This window comes from Chenopodium album, chromosome 11 (assembly GCF_948465745.1).
Source record: "Chenopodium album chromosome 11, dcCheAlbu1.1, whole genome shotgun sequence".
Taxonomy (NCBI): Eukaryota; Viridiplantae; Streptophyta; class Magnoliopsida; order Caryophyllales; family Amaranthaceae; genus Chenopodium; species Chenopodium album.
The window spans coordinates 43398188-43416675 of record NC_137844.1 but is presented as its reverse complement, the minus strand read 5'-3'; the positions used below and the strand labels follow the sequence as shown (position 1 = coordinate 43416675).

General features: G+C 35.2%; 1 protein-coding gene across 1 annotated transcript; it reads left to right on the top strand.

Annotated features, from left to right (window-relative positions):
- The first annotated feature begins 4489 nt into the window (after window positions 1–4489).
- LOC145566645 (protein FAR1-RELATED SEQUENCE 5-like) lies at window positions 4490–4876 on the top strand. The gene has a single exon (XM_081625997.1). It carries the CDS (start codon window positions 4490–4492, stop codon window positions 4874–4876), a length of 387 nt encoding a protein of 128 aa, XP_081482123.1.
- Window positions 4877–18488: the final 13612 nt, after the last annotated feature.

Genomic DNA, 18488 nt, shown 5'->3' with positions numbered 1-18488 from the left:
CAGCAGCAGGCTATGGTGGTGGTGGCAGTCGGCCACCGTGGTGTGTGTGGTGGTGAATTAAAATCAAAAATAAAAATAAAGGGAAGGGGAAAAGTAAGAGAGAAAGAGAAAATAAGAGGAGGGAGATAAAATTACCTTTGGGTATTTTCCACCTTGGGCAAAGTTTGATTTTGCTCATATGGTTGGTATTTATACCCTCTCAACAACCCTCCTACTTAAAATTCCTTTTCTACCCTTAATGATTCCTTTCCTATTCCAACTACTATTTTGACTTTCCTTTAAATACCATTGACTTTCAAAAATTACCTTTTTATAAAAATTATATGCCCCATTATTTTTAAATATAAAATAAAGTATTTCAAAATTATTAAATAAATAAATTGGACCTTTAATAAACTTTTTAAATTAATAAGACCTCATGAATAATTAATTTTAACTTCTTCAAATACTTCAAGAAATACTCATTTAAATTAAAAATAAGTATAAAAATATAGGGTATTACAACTTTGTATGTATGTAATAATGTTTTAACATTTTTTTTAGGGCAATAATGTTTAACATTAAAGTAAAAAAGTTTATCTCTATTTCTCTCTATCTCACTTCTCTTCTTTAAATTTGTGTACCGTCCCCATGTTGCAATATTTGGGAAATGCCGAAAGGATAAGGGCTATTCAGAGTGCGGTCTAGACCGCACCCAACCACAAATTTGCAGTTTGAAAATTACGGTGCGATCATTGAAAATGACCTAATTGTGGTTTGCGGTTTGGTGTGGTTTCCACAAAAAAATTAGATCAAATCGTTGCGCAAACCGCACTTTGATGCGATTTGTGGTTTTTATACTATATTTTTTATTTAAAATTATATAAAGAACTTAAAAATAGGAAAAATTAGAAATAATAATCCCAAATTTCATCAATTTTGGTAGAATAATCCCAACTTTGGATTATTCTAGATTAATCCGAACTTTGGGTGGTCTTCTTTTTCTTCAATCCCAAATACCAGTTACCGGTTGAATGGGTTAATTTTTTTTTTGGTTAAAGTAACACGTGTTGCAAATTAATTGGTTAAAAATATAAAAATAAAATCCACCCAGCCAATCCGGCAACCTGCCCATCCTAGCCACCTACCTCGCCGAACTGTCATCCCTTCCCCACCACTAGAGTCGCCGCTCCGGCGTTCCCTTTAAACCATCGTCCCCCCTCCCTGAAACCTTTTGCAACCACCAATAAAACCCCTCCCCATTTAGAAAACTTCCAATTAACCACCAGTCTTCTTACCCCGAAACCCTAGCAGCTAGGGTTTTCGACGGTGAGGAAGTGGTTGTTGGGGGTTTTCGGGAATGGGGGAGGTGTTTCAAGGGTGTTTCGAATGGTTGGAAAGGTTTAAAGGGAGTTTCAGTTGTGGCTGGCGAAAATCGAATCCAAAAAGGAGGGGATTGGGGGTAGAGGTGGGTCTCAACATCGATATAGGGGGATTGGGGGGAAAGCGACGCAACATTGAGACAGGGGAAGGGAGGGGTAGGCGTGGACGGCTGGCGGCAAGTGGTAGTGGTGGTGGGGGATACGGTGGTCAGGTAGGGGTTACGATGGGGTTATTGTTTTTTTAAAAAAAAAAATTTAAAATTTTCATTTTTTTTTGGACCAACTACAACTTGACACATGGCTCATCACCTGTTATAACATGTCATTGACCTTTGTTGACCGGTTTGAGATTGAAAAAAAAGAAGGCCCCCAAAGTTCGGATTATTTCAGAATAATCCCAAAATTGATGAAAGTTGGGATTATTATTAATATGAGCTAACCTTTGACTATTAGCTGGGTCATTAAAGGTTAAAAAACAAAGTTAAATGTTTGAATTATAAATTAACTAGGTTAGGTCCCGTGCCATGCACGGTAACTTGCAATATCTATTTTTAAATTAATATTATGTCTAATTATAAGAAAATAAATTTGACTAATATATTAATTCGTAAAATGAATTTATTATTGTATGAAGTCTAATATCAGCAAAATGGATGTTTTAAAATACGATATTTTACACGTACGTATGTATATTATAATGGAGTATTTAATTTATATCATTTTCTTCTTGTTAACCAAATGAATATCTTAACAATATGTATTAAACTCGTAAATAGGTTTCGTTTTTTTCACACTATTACTCATTAATTCTTATATAGTATCTTTTTTTTGAATATTCAACCAACTTAAAATGTTTTTTCTTAATTTTTTGGCAAGTTTTTCATACATAAATACAAATATCTTTTTAAAAAAATCCTAGTTTTATTTATTGTAAAGCAGTACATAACACTACATATGTCACAAATTATGTTAAGAATTTGGTTTTTTTTCACTTAAGTTTATGATATCAATATATTTGGAAGGATATACATTAATTCTTTTCTAATAATTTATTTATGTATAGGATTTGTTTCATTAATTGATATTTTTTTAAATTTAAAAAAAAAACCTAAGAGACACATCAGGAAATGACACGTGTCATTACTGGTGTGTCTTTTAGAATATAAATAATAATGTATTAATATTAATATCAATTATATTATATAATATTGATTATTAATGATGATCACAAATGAAATAAAAGGTTTTTTTTTCAGAAAAAAAAATATTTATAACTTTTTTTAAAATATGACTAAACCGCAAACTACATTATGCGGTGCGGTTTGAAAAAAATAAAAAAACTGTAATTTTGCAATTTGGTGTGGCTTGGAGCACTAAACCGCATCCAAACTACACTACGAACACCCGTGGAAAGGATATAGTTCAAATCAGATCAAATAAAATCATGTGAACATAACATTGCCTAAAACTTGTTGTGATATTAAAGTGAATTGCTATTCGTCGCTCCCATTTTACATACTAACGCTCTCATTTTAACTTGAATGGACAAATATGCCCTTTATGCAAGTTGTAATATAAAAAAAGGACTTTGTTCCCTACATGGACATATTCTATCAAACGGTCCCCTCAAAGTAGTACGACGTGAATATCCCGAGTCCACCACATCGGTCCCCACGACCTTCAAACCAAATCAGTCCCCACGACCACCTTAAATCGTTTTTTTTTTTTGAAAAAATTAATCATCAAGTTTTTCCGACGAGTCTTGGATCATGGACGACTGGAACATTCGTACGCCAGAGAATGCGTCGGAACATTCTGTAAGAAAATTGTTTTTTTTTATTTTCTAGAAAAGGGACATCCGCCCGAAATTTCCGGATGTCCCAGAATGGATCCGCCTGAAATTTCCAGATCCACCTTGGAACATCCGGAAAATTTGAGCGGAAGTATGGATCCGCCCAAATTTCCGGATGTTCCGAGGTGGATCCGGAAATTTCAGGCTGATCCACCCTGGGACAACCAAAAATTTTGGGCGGATGTCCCTTTTTCAGATTTTTTTTTTTTGTTGATATTAATTAAATTACTGTTATTTATATTTTTGATTGTTGTTGTGATTAAGTTTTTGATAATTAATGTTATTATTGTTTTGTAATTGTTGTTGTAATTATTGTTATTGTTATTAGTAGTAATATAATTATTTTTTGAAACCTTATTATTATTATTATTATTATTATTATTATTATTATTACTACTACTACTACTACTATTACTACTATTATTATTATTATTATTATATTAATTAGTAATTATGTTAGGGTATTATTGTTTTGTAATTGTTGTTGTTACTATTGTTATTGTTATTAGTAGTAATATTATTATTATTATTATTATTATTATTGTTATTATTGTTATTACTATTATTATTATATTAATTAGTAATTATGTTAGGGTATTATTTTTTTGTAATTGTTATTGTTATTATTGTTATTATTGTTGGTGGTGTTTATGATTATTGTTGTTGTAGTTATTATTATTGTTTTTATTAGTATTAGTATTAGTTATTAATGTTAATAATATTAGTAGTTGTAAAATTGTTTTATAAATACTATTATTAATATTATAAAAAAGAACATATTGTCTTAGACCATTGTTTTGTTTGATTTGTATAGGATTTGGAATCTGAAGACGGCAGTGACGGAGTGAATTATAGTGGGAATTTCGTCACGGACACGTTATTTCCAACATTTGAGGATGCAGTTAAATGGGCGGATGTTGTTTCTATAAATCTCGGATTTATTTTGGTGAAATAGTCATATAACAAAACCAGAGATGGTCGGCCGTGCCGTTATTTGAAATGTGATTGGGCAAGGAGGAGCAAGCCGAGAGATTTGGAGAACGCGATACGGAAGGACACAAAAACCAAAGCTAATGGTTGTCCTTTTTACATCAAGATATATTATGAATTCACCACTGACAGTTGGAAGATCCGTGCGAAAAATTATCACACCGGGACACATAACCACCCAATGATTGTGTATTAAGAGGGTCATCGTAAAGTTAGCGGATTGAGCCCGGGTGCAAAACAGGTTGTGCGTGACATGACAAAGTCCAAGGTTGCGCCCCGTAACATCATGGCAACTATTGCAGAACAATTTCCTAATGATCATCCAAACATCAGGCACATTTACAACTGCCGAAATGACTTCAAGATGGAGATGTCTGAAGGAAGAGGAGTTATTCAGCAATTTCTTCATTTGGCGAGTGAGAGTAAGTACATTTACTGGGTCATGGCCGATGAGCTCGACGTCCTACAACATGCACTTATGGTGCACCCGATCACGGTCAACATACTCCGCACTTACCCACACGTCATAGGGATGGATTCTACTTACAAGACTAATCGATATGGGATGCCGTTATTTGAGATAGTAGGTGTGACACCGACAAACCAGAATTTTCTAGTTGGTTATGTTTTCATGCGCAACGAGTGCACGACTAGCTATCGGTGGGTGTTGTAGAGATTAAGGGAGTTTGATAAAGAGCCATCGGTATTTTTGTCAGACCGTGAACTTGGGCTATGTGCGGCTTTGAGAGAAGTGTTTCCAGGGACGTCGCATTTACTCTGTCGATGGCACATTAACAAAGATGTGGAGGCTAGGGTGACGAAGATGTTCAAAAACAAGAAGATTGGTAGCAGTTTTAGAAATGGCAAATGGAAACGTATCATGGATGCAACAACTGAGGCGGAGTATGATCATGCTCTAGCTACCATGAAAGCAAGGTGGGCAAGTTATCCAACAGTGATTGAGTATGTTGAGGGAACATGGCTTTGTCATAAAACCAAATTTGTGACATATTGGACGAACCAAATTCTTCACTTTGGTAACACCAGCAACTATAGAGTTTAGAGCCAACATTCAGCAGTGAAGATATGGTTTGAATCATCCACAGGTTAGTTGTTTTATTATATTAGTTGTTGTCTTTATTTCGTAATTGTAATTATAATAAGAAATTATAATTTTTTTACTAATCTGAATCAATGGCAGGTTCTTTGGATACTGTATGGGCTCGAGTCCATTGTCATATCGGTAATCGAATCATTGAAATTCGTAATTCTTTGGAGGCATCAAGATCTAAAATTGGTGAGATGTACAGACAATTGCCACTGTCACGTATAAATGGCAAAGTGTCTCAACATTGCTTGAAAGTACTTCATGAGGAGACGAAAAGGATGCGGGATTTGAGTTACTAGGTTTATGAACGTTGTGGTTGTGCTATGCGTGTGACCCATGGTGTACCATGTGCTTGCCAGATACATGATTCGCTAGTTGCACAGACAGGCTTGTATACTAGCCAAATTCATTTTTTCTAGAAGACTTTGGTTATTGGTGACGGTGTTAACATTCTGGAATTGGTTGACTATTCGATCGAGGAGGCTGCACATTTTCGTTCGCTGGTTGATGAAGTCATGGAAAGTGATCCTGCTATACGTCAAAATGTATCTCGCATCATTGAAGAGGAGCTGCATCCGGATCATACACACCTTGAAGAACCACATGTGAATCTCAACGTTCGTGGTCGACAGAGGAACAATGACACTAGGCGTGATCGAAGTTATTTCGAGCATGTGAACCGCCAATTCAGTCAACGTGGTGGTGGTGACCAAGATACAGGTAATAGTATACAACTATTGTTTTTAAAAATTTAAATGTATTTCATCACTACATTACTAATAATTGACTTGTAATTATGTGCAGCAGATCCGTGTGACATTAGTCAGTGCAAGTATTTGCACCATCTTCCGGGCCTTATGTTGCCGTACATCACGTCTTGGAAGGATGTCATTGGTGATGGGAACTGAGGCTTTCTTCGTGTGGCTGAATTCTTCTTTGGTGATCAGGCGCAATGGTTTGACACTCGGGAAACAATAGCAAATGAGATCGCCGGTCACCCTGAGTTGTACGAACGGATTTACGGGATTGGGCGACTATGGATGAACATAGAGCGTATTCGATGGGATGGTGGGGCTGTTAGGGAGCAGCATTGGATGGTAACAATTCAAGATTTATTTCCTATTGCTACTTTGTTCAACGCAAGGGTGATTTGTCTTGGTGTAGGCCTAGTACCAACTTGCTGCTACCCATACATCACAGTGTTACCGCTGAGGGCACGAAACAGGGTCCGGTCACCGAGTCGGGAGTTCGTGATTGCTACAGTTGGTGGAGCACATTTCATCCGTCTTCACCTTACACCTGATTCACCTCTCCCACCGATCGCCGGTTGGTGGACTGAGCACCACGAGGCTAGTGTTAATGGATGGGGAATATGAAGCTAGAAGGAACACGTGGGATGCATTAGTTAGATAGTTTGTAATGTACTTTCACTAAGTTTGAACTATTGAAGATATGTTTAATTATAAATGTAACTTTTAATGTACAATATAAAGCACTTTAAAAACAAAAACATTAAATGCAAAAAAAACTAAGAAATATGCACTGTCCTATGACTAAAAAGCAATCTACGGGGCCATTTTTTACTTCCAATCAAATACAAGCTGCTCCGTCATTGTCCTAGTCTCACGCGACATGCGAGGATACTCAGCCAGTGCTCTTTGGTGAATCTCCATGGACCGACTCATCCACTGCAAATCACACAATAAAATATTATATAAACAACAATTATTGGAAGTCATTCTTAATAGTATAATAAACACAAAAACTTACATAATCAGTGTTAGTCCGCTCTGGTAGGTTGCTTGTAACTCCTGGACCCGGAGAGACCTGAGGGTGAGAAAACTTGTAGAGCCACTACATGTAACCAGGCGCAGCCGTAGGAGCTCCAGCACTAAGTCTGGTGAGGGCACCTAAAAATAAACTATGAGATACCCTAGGGACAAACCTCCTCCACAACACAGATGTCATCTCGATCGCGAAGTCTACCCGGTACATCTTCAAGTTAGTCGGCCTCTTGGCCTTCTCTGGCCTGATGATCTCACGTGGAATGCCTTGCACGAATCCAAGCTATCGAACCACTCTAAAAAGCATGTACGACTCAATGATGTTACGGTACTGGATGCAGCCAATGAATAGAGTGAAGGGCACTCCTAGTTCAGGATTAACTCCGTACGGTAGCCAGTTCACCTCAAGGTCAGTCGGCGCATCAATTCTAGTAAGAAAAGATAATAGGCGCTCCAAGTTCTTGCTAGGACATCCCGCTCCAACATCCCAAGCAGATGCGCGAGGGATATTAAGGTCCCTCGTCAAGGTACCCTGCTCAGGCCGAAGGCACGGAAAGTACTCGTAAATCCACGCTTGCAGAAGCGTGAGACAACCAGCCATCGAATCAACATCTTTCCGTGAAGCCGTACCCAATTGTCGGTATAAGTATGCTAGAGCAGCAGCACCCCAAGAGTACTCATTAATAGGGGTGTCTCCAACATATAGCTCGTGGAGGAAGGAAGGATGCGTACGGTTATCACTCTTGTCTAAAAATAGTGTACCTCCAAGCACTAACCACAAGTACGCAGTAGAATGGACACTAAAGTGCCTCTGAGCCTCCAACGTCGAGTCAAAATCTTATCAGTACCCCACTACCCTGCCAAATCGTCTTGGTGCTGCAAATCTCAGTCAACTCATCTGGAGTCATATCCATGGTAACCGAGCACGCGTTCCGTAAGACGTCCATGCTAGGCGTAGTGGTAACCATCTAACCATCGACCCGCAACCTAAGAATGTTGTACACATCGTGCAACATGATTGTGATCTCACCAAATGGCATATGAAAGGTCTTTGTATCTGGCTGCCATCTCTCAACAAAAGCAGAATTCAACGGCAAATCAAGTTTTTTAAACATCGGCCCAAGCAAGTGAGACAACCAACTACGATAAATCAATTCAAGATTCTCCACCGATTGACGACCTTGCCACTAAACCAATTCAGAACACAACTTTGGCCTACTCAAACACCACAAAACATTTCGCTCCTGCTGGACCCAAATATATGACGCCACGTGACCACCAAAACTAGGGATAACAGTCCCATCCTCGGGACCACCTGGCATCGGCTGCTGCACTAACCATGTCTCTGCAGAGTTGGTAGTAGGCTGACTCGACTGACCACCAAAAAATCTCCCATGCTGACCCCTATATACCATATGATAATCCTGAGGGTCCGATTCTTCATCCCGATCACCAGCATGACTAACCGAGTCATCGTTCTCCTTGTCAGATGTAGGTAGCCCACTTGGCGAATACATGGGTCGACTACTGCCTAAGTGATGGTCTCCCGACCGACCACCATAAGACCCATATTGCTGCTCGTGCTCAAGCGGTGACCTAGTCCTTACTGAATGAGATGTATGTCTCCTAACAGACGCATTAAAACGTCGTGATATTGCATGACGAGCACCAGAACCCTCGATCTACATTAAATAAGTACAAAATCAAAGATTAGTAATATTCATACAAACACTATCACCAAAAATAATTATAATAATAAACCACATATTTTCCAATGTACTAATTGTAACACCCTAGAAATTCCTTTCTTTTAAAATACCTGTTTTGTTCTGTTTAAAAACTTTAATTAGGAATATCTAAGATATTACCGCCACCGTGATAACGGCTAAGGCAACTATCAAAGACACACAGTGGAAGACTAATTTCAAACCCTTTTAAAACAAGTCAACTTAAAAAGTAAATCAACGAAAGTAAAGTCAAACCAAAGTCAAACGAAGTAAAATAAAATCAACCTACAACTTAGAACCCTTATAGGCCCTTATTAAAACCAAACCAAATTCAAAACCTCTTTGTTAGTTACGCATAATAATATTATCATAAATAATTAAAGCGATAACACATCATAAACTTATGGAAACTAGCATGATACGCTCTTCACTCATGCCCATTCATGAATATGTTTCAACACCTGAAAAGCTTATCTCTACCTATTTCCACTACTCTCCATTATAAATGGGTCATCATAGGGCCAAGATAAAGACAAGGCCAACAAACACACAAAACACACAATCAGCAAAGCTGAGTACATAAGCGTAATTAACACACTAACATACAATTTCCTATCAACACACTACTTACCTTGTTGCACCTGTTTTTCAAGCATACCACATTCAATAAAAATTCTCACTAGACACTAAATAATTTATTTAGCATTGATTACGCATCGAACGGGTTTCCCCCTAGCCTCCCCCAATAAATTGAGGTTACTGACACGGGAGCTAACCGTGCCAGCATCAAAAACCACACATAGGTGGCGGAATTCCTGTGCATAATAATAATAAAAAGGAATATACAGCGTCCTGTACTCCATTAGAAGTTATGGTTAAACCCCATAACTCCCTCCATATGTTCATACTCAAGGTATATACGTTCCAAGAGTTTTGGTGCGTAATCTCTTTCACTTTACGTTATTTACCGATTATTAAACTTGGTGATGACTCTTAAACCATAATCATTCAATCAATAATAATTATTCAAACAATCAAATACATCAATTTTAATTCTTGAATAGTTAGTGATCACATAATATTTAATGTTGAACCCTTTTTAATTCTACCTCGGTGCCAATGACACCTTAAACGCATAAAGCGCCACAAATCCTATCCCTCGGTGTTAAAAACACCTTAAGTGCACTAAGGCACCAACATACAATTTATTCCTCGTGTACATAGACACTTATATAGCTCCTTCCTCATGCTTAAAGCATCAATAAAAATTATATGAACTATATTAAAATTCCTTTTCAATATTCCAAACCAAATTAAACATTTAGTTTAATTAAACATGCTCTCTATCATGCCATAAATAAATATGTGGTTCATAAATAATATTCCAAACTATTATTTTCCATCCAATAATCCATCACAAATAAATCATGCCTCATAATCCAATCATCAATAACATCCAAATCATAATTTCCAATCCAAACCTAGCATGATACTACTTGTAATCAATCAAACACATTTAGCATGCTATTACATCGACATAATTATGCTAAGTACGCGAACGTACCTTGAATACGATCTTAATATCGCCACAATTAATAGAAATCACTCACTTCAAAGTCTCCTACAATTTAAAATCATAAAAGGATATTAAAACCCACTCTACACAAATTTCCAGCAATAAATACTATTATAAAACCCCTCATAATTTATTTAAAATAAGCTGAAATTATATTTAAAACCTCATAATTAAATCTCAATTAATGGGTAATTAAAATTCCTTAAAGAAACTTGATTTCTAATGCTTTACCAAAAATTCCAGCACTTTATTTTAGTTAAATCTTGCTGTAATTTAGTCTTAAAACACTTTAATCAAAGGTTTACACCATTATATATCATAATCCTTCAATAATTTATAAATCAAGAACCTAGGGTTTCAAAAATTGGGGCTTTTTAATTAAAACAGAATCTGAAAATTAATTAACATAATACTTTCAATCAAACATCAAAAATCAAATCACAAAACCCATAATTAATATTTAGATCTAGGATTAAATTGATTTTTAAAACAAAATTAATAATTTTTTTTTATTCGAAAAAGAGAGAGAGGATTTTGTAGTGGTGGGCGGGTGGCCGAAAAAAGAAGGTGATATGTCTATTTTATATAGTATTTTACACCCGTCCCTTGGTCATAATTAGTAGTGTTTCTGGCTCTTTAGAGCCACTTTTATTACTAATATGTGTTTTCTAGTGTTTTCGTAGTTTTGGTTGAGTTTTGTAGGGAATTGCACCTTTGGAGCATTTTCCCGGGATTTTATGGAGCAACTACGAGCATTGGAGGAGCACGACCATCTTTCATAGCCCAAGATCGGTTAGAGTAATCAAGCCGGTGAATAAGGGCTCGACTTGTGTGAAGACGAGGCATTTGGACCGAATGATTTAAGCCCCAAAGAGGATATTTGGTTTGGGCCAAGTTACGAGCCCAAACGAGGAGTCCAAGCGGCCCAAAGGTGTCCGCCCGATGATCCGCCCGATAGCGCGCCCGATCGGGCAAAGAAGACTTATATCGCAGCAGCCCTTCGTCCGATCAAAAAGGCGCGCCCGATCGGGCGGTGCCTCGCCCGATCGGGCGCGTGTTTCTGGAGGACGTTTTAAGCGTCGTTTAATTTGTTTTAACTTAGGATTTTCTAGCTTAGTATAAATACGCTTTTGTTAAGCGAATTTTGGGGGGAATTCTTTTCTCCCTTCCCTTACTCTCTCTTTTCTCTCTCTAACTTTTCTCTTTCTCTCTTCTCTTAAACTCTTAGTATTATTTTCTCTCTCTACAACTCTTGTTCCTTTTAACTTTGGTAACAATTTCTTCTCTTTTAATCTCAGTTATTTATTTTATTTCTTTACTCTATCATGACTACTTTTATTGCTTCGTTTACTTTAGATTTAATTATGTCCGAGTAGTTTAATTCTAGGGTTTATGGGGATCCATAATTAATATGAAGGGATAATTTGTTATTATTGATTATTGATATTGCATGATAATTTCTTATTGAATTGTTTTAATTCTTTGCAATTGGATTATGAATCGAGCAGATGTAATTTGATTGTGAATGTTTAGCAATATTGAATTGATGAATCGAGCAGATGTTAATTTAATATTAAAGGCTATTTTCAATAGGAACTTAGATCTAGTAATTGCGAGAGCCTGTTAGATCTATGTTGGTTAATAAATTGCGAGAGCCTGTTAATCATGTTATTTGTGCAATGTTGATTATTGATTGTCATGTTTTATCCCAGAATATTAATTATTGGTGAACCTGTGACCCTAGGCCTTCTTATTATTGTTTTTCTCCCTGAACTTGATCTCCGTAGTTTAATTCCTTTTTACAATAACAATATTGGTTACCTTGATAATTTAGATTATAATAATTAGTTAGGAATATAAAGACTTGTTTCCCTGTGGATTCGACCCTACTTCCCTATCTATATTTAGTTAGTGGTTTTAGGAATTACTTTTGATTAGGGGATACGACTTTACCCTGTCAAAATTTTGGCGTCGTTGCCGGGGAAACGGTTTTATTTTTATTTCTAGTTGTTATTAAAGTCTAGATTATTTTTTTTTATCTTTTATTTTATTTTTATTTTTTTTATGAGTTGAAAATACCCATGCTTACGCCACTACAAGAATTATATGATTTTTATGCAGCACCTGAATACTGTTGTTGTCAATATCGTCTTTGTCATGAAAATCCTGAATGCCCTTATAGTGAGTTTTTCGTGCGTGCTCCTGATGATTTTAGAGTCTTTCCATATACATATGATCATATTCGGAAACGATTAGTTTCTAATGACAGTTATTGGAAGGCCTCTTGATGAAAAAGTCTATGGACACTATAATAATACGAATGTTATTGAGGTTGAAGAACCATTGGTTATAGAATGTGTGGTTGAAAAATCATTGGGTGACGAATCAGTGATTGAAAAATCATTAGTTGTAGAAACGGTGGTAGAAAATTCCTTTGTTGATGATAAGGTTATTTGTGAGGGTAAAATTTTCAAGTCATTATTGGATGATAAATACAATGACTACCTCCATGTTCGTTCTGTTAATTCTAAATTTTTAACGGAGGAAGTAGAAGGTTGTGGTGTATTTTCATCTCTTTCTTTTGATTTTAACTTCTACCTTGAGTTCTCTTTATGTGCTCCTAACCTTTTCTTTGTAGGGATTAATGTGCTTGCTATTAAGCCCTATGTAGTGCTTAATGAAATGTTTGCAGGGGCGTTTGATAAGTTACTCAAGGCGTTGAATTCTTCCGATTGAGAGAAAGAGTATGGTCGAGCGGGACCTTGATAAACTAGCGCTTTGCGGGAGGCAACCCGTATTTTGTTGCTTTTTATTTAGTGTTTTTTTTAGTCTTTTATTTTTGTGTATTTTCTTTTTGTTTTGTTATAGAGAGGTAAGGAGAGTGTATCTTATGCTTGTGGGAGTACCTTTTTGTGCAGGTTTTGATCAAGAGAGCGAAAAAGAAGACGACAAACTAGTACAAAAGATATTTGGGCAGAGAGTAACAGCGATCAGCCCGTCAAATCAGTAGCACGGGCCCGATCGGGCAGAGCTCGCCCGATCGGGCGCGCGTACGCATCAGCAAACTTTGTCAAATTCGACAGGCCATAACTTTTGTGTTTCTTATCGGATTTTTGCATGTGACCTGTCGTTGGAAAGCTCTTCAAGTCTAGTTTTCAATGCAATTAGAATCATTATATTATAATTTATATATCAAAAGTTATGATCAGAATAGTGCACCTGACTCAAATTTAGACTTTTTCCCACTAACACTTTGTTTCATTCTTGCCCAATTTTGTTCTAAAGAGATGTATTGCAATCCTCGAGGCTTTGGTGACATTGATGTGGTGATGATGATGAGTAGTCACCTTGACTACTAGCTTCCCTTTAAGACAATGAGGACATTGTCTAATTTAGCTTGGGGGGAGGTTCTCATGTACGCATGGTATATCTTTCACCCTCTCTCTTTTTATTTTTTTTTTCTTTTGACGTGCTTAGTATAGATTTTATTGTTTTCTTAAGTTAGTTTCGTTCCAATGAATTATGAATCATGCTTCCCTGTGCCCCTTGATTAAAATTTTTCGAATTTGTTTTGATTCTTGGTATTTGATGATTAATATTGTGGATTTGTTGATCATGATTTGAAGTTTAATTGCTTTGATTCCTAAACATGCGTCAATTTTGTCCAACTACTTGTGAATATAGTGCTTGACTAGTTGATTTGGTCAGGAATGTGTGATTAGTTCCTGGTATGTCAATGAATTTGAGTATTGGTTTGCAACTATAAGTAGTGTTTCATAACTCATTATTATGCACATGTGGAGGACGAAGGAATTTGTTCTTTAGGTAGCCTTCAGATTTATTTAGATACATTTGTTCCCTTCTTGCTACCCACGTTGTTGCCTTGACTTTTTATTGTTTATTAGCCACATTACAAGCCTTATTTTCCCCATTGGTTACTAGTCCCAAGCTTGGCTTGGGGGAGCTAATAGTGAGTGAGGTGATGGAGTTTGTAGTGTGCACATTATTTGCACAATTTGGGTGGGTTTTGAGAAGTAATTTGTTCTTGATCATATATTTGTTTTGATGAGTTTAAAAGTTGAATACCCTTGGAAAAATAAAAGTGTGATGAAAAAGAAAAAAAAAAAAGAGAAGTTCAAGGAAAAAAAAAGTGAGAAATTTGTTGAAAAAAAAAAGAAAGTGAACTTCTAATGAAAGAAAATAAAAAAAGAAAAAGAGCAAAAAAAGAAAAAAATGTTTAATGTTCAAATGTTCTAAGTGAAGGTTGATCAAAAGAAAGAAAAAAAAAGATGAGTTTCAATGAAATATTTCAAGTTATGAGTTCAAAGTTTGTTTTTCACTCTAGTTCATTATTATCATATTTTTATGAGTGAATTATGTAAGTATTGGGATTGATTTTTATGATTGGAGTATATTTGGTGGATTTGTTATTGGAGTTGGTTATGTTGGAGATGTGTATGATCATTGTTTTTGATCATGGGTTTATTTAGGATATGGCTCCCTTTTAGCATAGCTTTTCTCTCACATACTCCCAAATTTATCCTACCCTTTACCCTAGCCTTACATTACAAGCTTTAAAGACCTTCCGACCTTGTGCATAGAGTTGTGTAAATGTGAAAGTGTTGTTTATCAATGCAAGTTATGACTTGACATATTCCGAGTCGACTATTAGGTTGAGTGTATGTCTTTTTAAACACACGAGTGTTGTGAGTTTGGGAGGGCATTGTTCACATAAAGGGGTTGGGATGGAGAGCGATCGAGTACATCTTTTACTCGCCACATAAATAGAGTTGAGTGTGTGAGCACTAGTCTTGAATTCTATATGCTCATTTGGTTTGCTCTACTTGACAATTGTTGGGGAGGAAGAGTAATTGGATGAATGAGATTGATTGATATTGAAGCATGTTCATTAGATTTTCCTTGAATCGTTTGTGCTTGATTTGATTATTGGGGTGAGGCATGTTTTATATGTTCATTGATGAGCTCTTTGCTTAGGGACAAGCAAAGGTTTGGCTTGGGGGAGTTCCCCTAATCAAAAGTAATTCCTAAAACCACTAACTAGATATAGATAGGGAAGTAGGGTCGAATCCACAGGGAAACAAGTTTTTCTATTCCTAACTAATTATTATAATCTAAATTATCAAGGTAACCAATATTGTTATTGTAAAAAGGAATTAAACTACGGAGATCAAGTTTAGGGAGAAAAACAATAATAAGAAGGCCTAAGGTCACAGGTTCACCAATAATTAATATTCTGGGATAAAACATGACAATCAATAATCAACATTGCACAAATAACATGATTAACAGGCTCTCGCAATTTATTAATCAACATAGATCTAACAGGCTCTCGCAATTTACTAGATCTGAGTTCCTATTGAAAATAGCCTTTAATATTAAATTAACATCTGCTCGATTCATCAATTCAATATTGCTAAACATTCACAATCAAATTACATCTGCTCGATTCATAATCCAATTGCAAAGAATTAAAACAATTCAATAAGAAATTATCATGCAATATCAATAATCAATAATAACAAATTATCCCTTCATATTAATTATGGATCCCCATAAACCCTAGAATTAAACTACTCGGACATAATTAAATCTAAAGTAAACGAAGCAATAAAAGTAGTCATGATAGAGTAAAGAAATAAAATAAATAACTGAGATTAAAAGAGAAGAAATCGTTACCAAAGTTAAAAGGAACAAGAGTTGTAGAGAGAGAAAATAATACTAAGAGTTTAAGAGAAGAGAGAAGAGAGAAAAGTTAGAGAGAGAAAAGAGAGAGTAAGGGAAGGGAGAAAAGAATTCCCCCCAAAATTTGCTTAACAAAAGCGTATTTATACTAAGCTAGAAAATTCTAAGTTAAAACAAATTAAACGACGCTTAAAACGTCCTCCAGAAACACGCGCCCGATCGGGCGAGGCACCGCCCGATCGGGCGCGCCTTTTTGATCGGACGAAGGGCTGTTGCGATATAAGTCTTCTTTGCCCGATCGGGCGCGCTATCGGGCGGACACCTTTGGGCCGCTTGGACTCCTCGTTTGGGCTCGTAACTTGGCCCAAACCAAATATCCTCTTTGGGGCTTAAATCATTCGGTCCAAATGCCTCGTCTTCACACAAGTCGAGCCCTTATTCACCGGCTTGATTACTCTAACCGATCTTGCGCTATGAAAGATGGTCGTGCTCCTCCAATGCTCGTAGTTGCTCCATAAAATCCCGGGAAAATGCTCCAAAGGTGCAATTCCCTACAAAACTCAACCAAAACTACGAAAACACTAGAAAACACATATTAGTAATAAAAGTGGCTCTAAAGAGCCAAAAACACTACTAATTATGACCAAGGGACGGGGGTAAAATACTATATAAAATAGACATATCAGAAGGGGAAGGGGAGAAAGGAAAAAGAAAAAAAAGAAAAAATAAGGAAAAGGAGAGAGAAGTTTACCTTGGGTTTTCTCCACTCTGGGCAAAGTTTGATTTGCCTCATTTGTGGGATATTATACCCCTTCTCTAAAACCCTTCTCCCTAAACTTTCCCTTTTTAATTTTCCTAATCCCATCCCTAATAAAATTTTACTAAAATAAACTTTCCTAAATTAAACCCCAACTTAATTAAAATAATTAATTAAATAAACTTTTCTTTTATAAAATATTTTCAACTTATTAAAATAAATAAATAAAATACTTTAAATAAAACATTTAAATTCAATTAAATACTTCTCAAAATACTTATTCTAAATAAAATACGTATAAAAATACGAGGTATTACACTAATATCAACTAATAATAACAATAACATTAATAATAATAACAACAACAACAACAATATCCAAAAAAAAAAACCCAACAATAATAATAAAAAAAAACAATAATCATACTAATCATGTTTTTTAACAATAATAATAAAAATAACAATAAAAAAAATCACAATAACAACAACAATAACCATAAACACAAAAATCATACTAACACATTAGCAATAACATACTACTAATATTACTACTAATAATAAATATAATAATAATAATAATAATAACAATAATAATAATAATAATAATAATAATAATAATAATAATAACAACAACAACAACAACAACAACACTAATATGTACTAATAATAATAATAATAATAACAACACTAATATAAACCAATAATAACAACAATAATAATAAAAATAACAAAAATCATACTACTACTACTACTACTACTACTACTACTACTACTTATAATAATAATAATAATAATAATAATAATAATAATAATAATAATAATAATAATAATAATAATAATAATAATAATAATAATAATAACAATAATAACAATAATCATAAACAAAAAAAAAAAATTAACAACAACGACAATCATCAAAATAACAATAATAATAATAACACTAATATCAACAATAATAATAATGCTAAAATAAAAATAATAATAGTACTACTAATAACAATAACAAATAACAACAACAACAACAAAATCCAAAAAAAATAAAATAAACAACAACCATCAAAATAACAATAATAATAATAACAACACTAATATCAACTAATAATAACAATAATAAAAATAAAAATAAAAATAATACTAAACATAAATTTTTAACCAAATCATAATTTCAAATAATATTATTCACGAAAAAAAAATCGGAAATCCAGGCTTCCGCCCAGAATTTCTGGAAGGACCTGGGAGGATCCGCCTGAAATTTCCGAATCCTCCTAGGTTTCTCCGGAAATTTTAGACGGAAGTGGGGATCCGCCTAAAATTTCCGGAGAAACCTAGGTGGATCCGGAAATTTCAGGCGGATCCTCCCAGGTCCTTCCGGAAATTCTAGGCGGAAGCCTGGATTTCCAAATTTATTTTTTTTTTAAAAAATCGTACCTGCTCGCCACTAACGCCGCCGCCACCAAAGCCTCCGCCGCCGGCCAAGTTCCTTCCTTCGTATGTCACCCTTATGCGACTCGGATCAGCCATCCCTTTGTGTAAGTGGTTGTAGGTGGTTGTAGATTGTTGTTGATGAAGGTTGATTTTTTTTTTTTTAAACAAAATAATTTTCAGATTTTGATTTTCAAAATCTTTAGAGA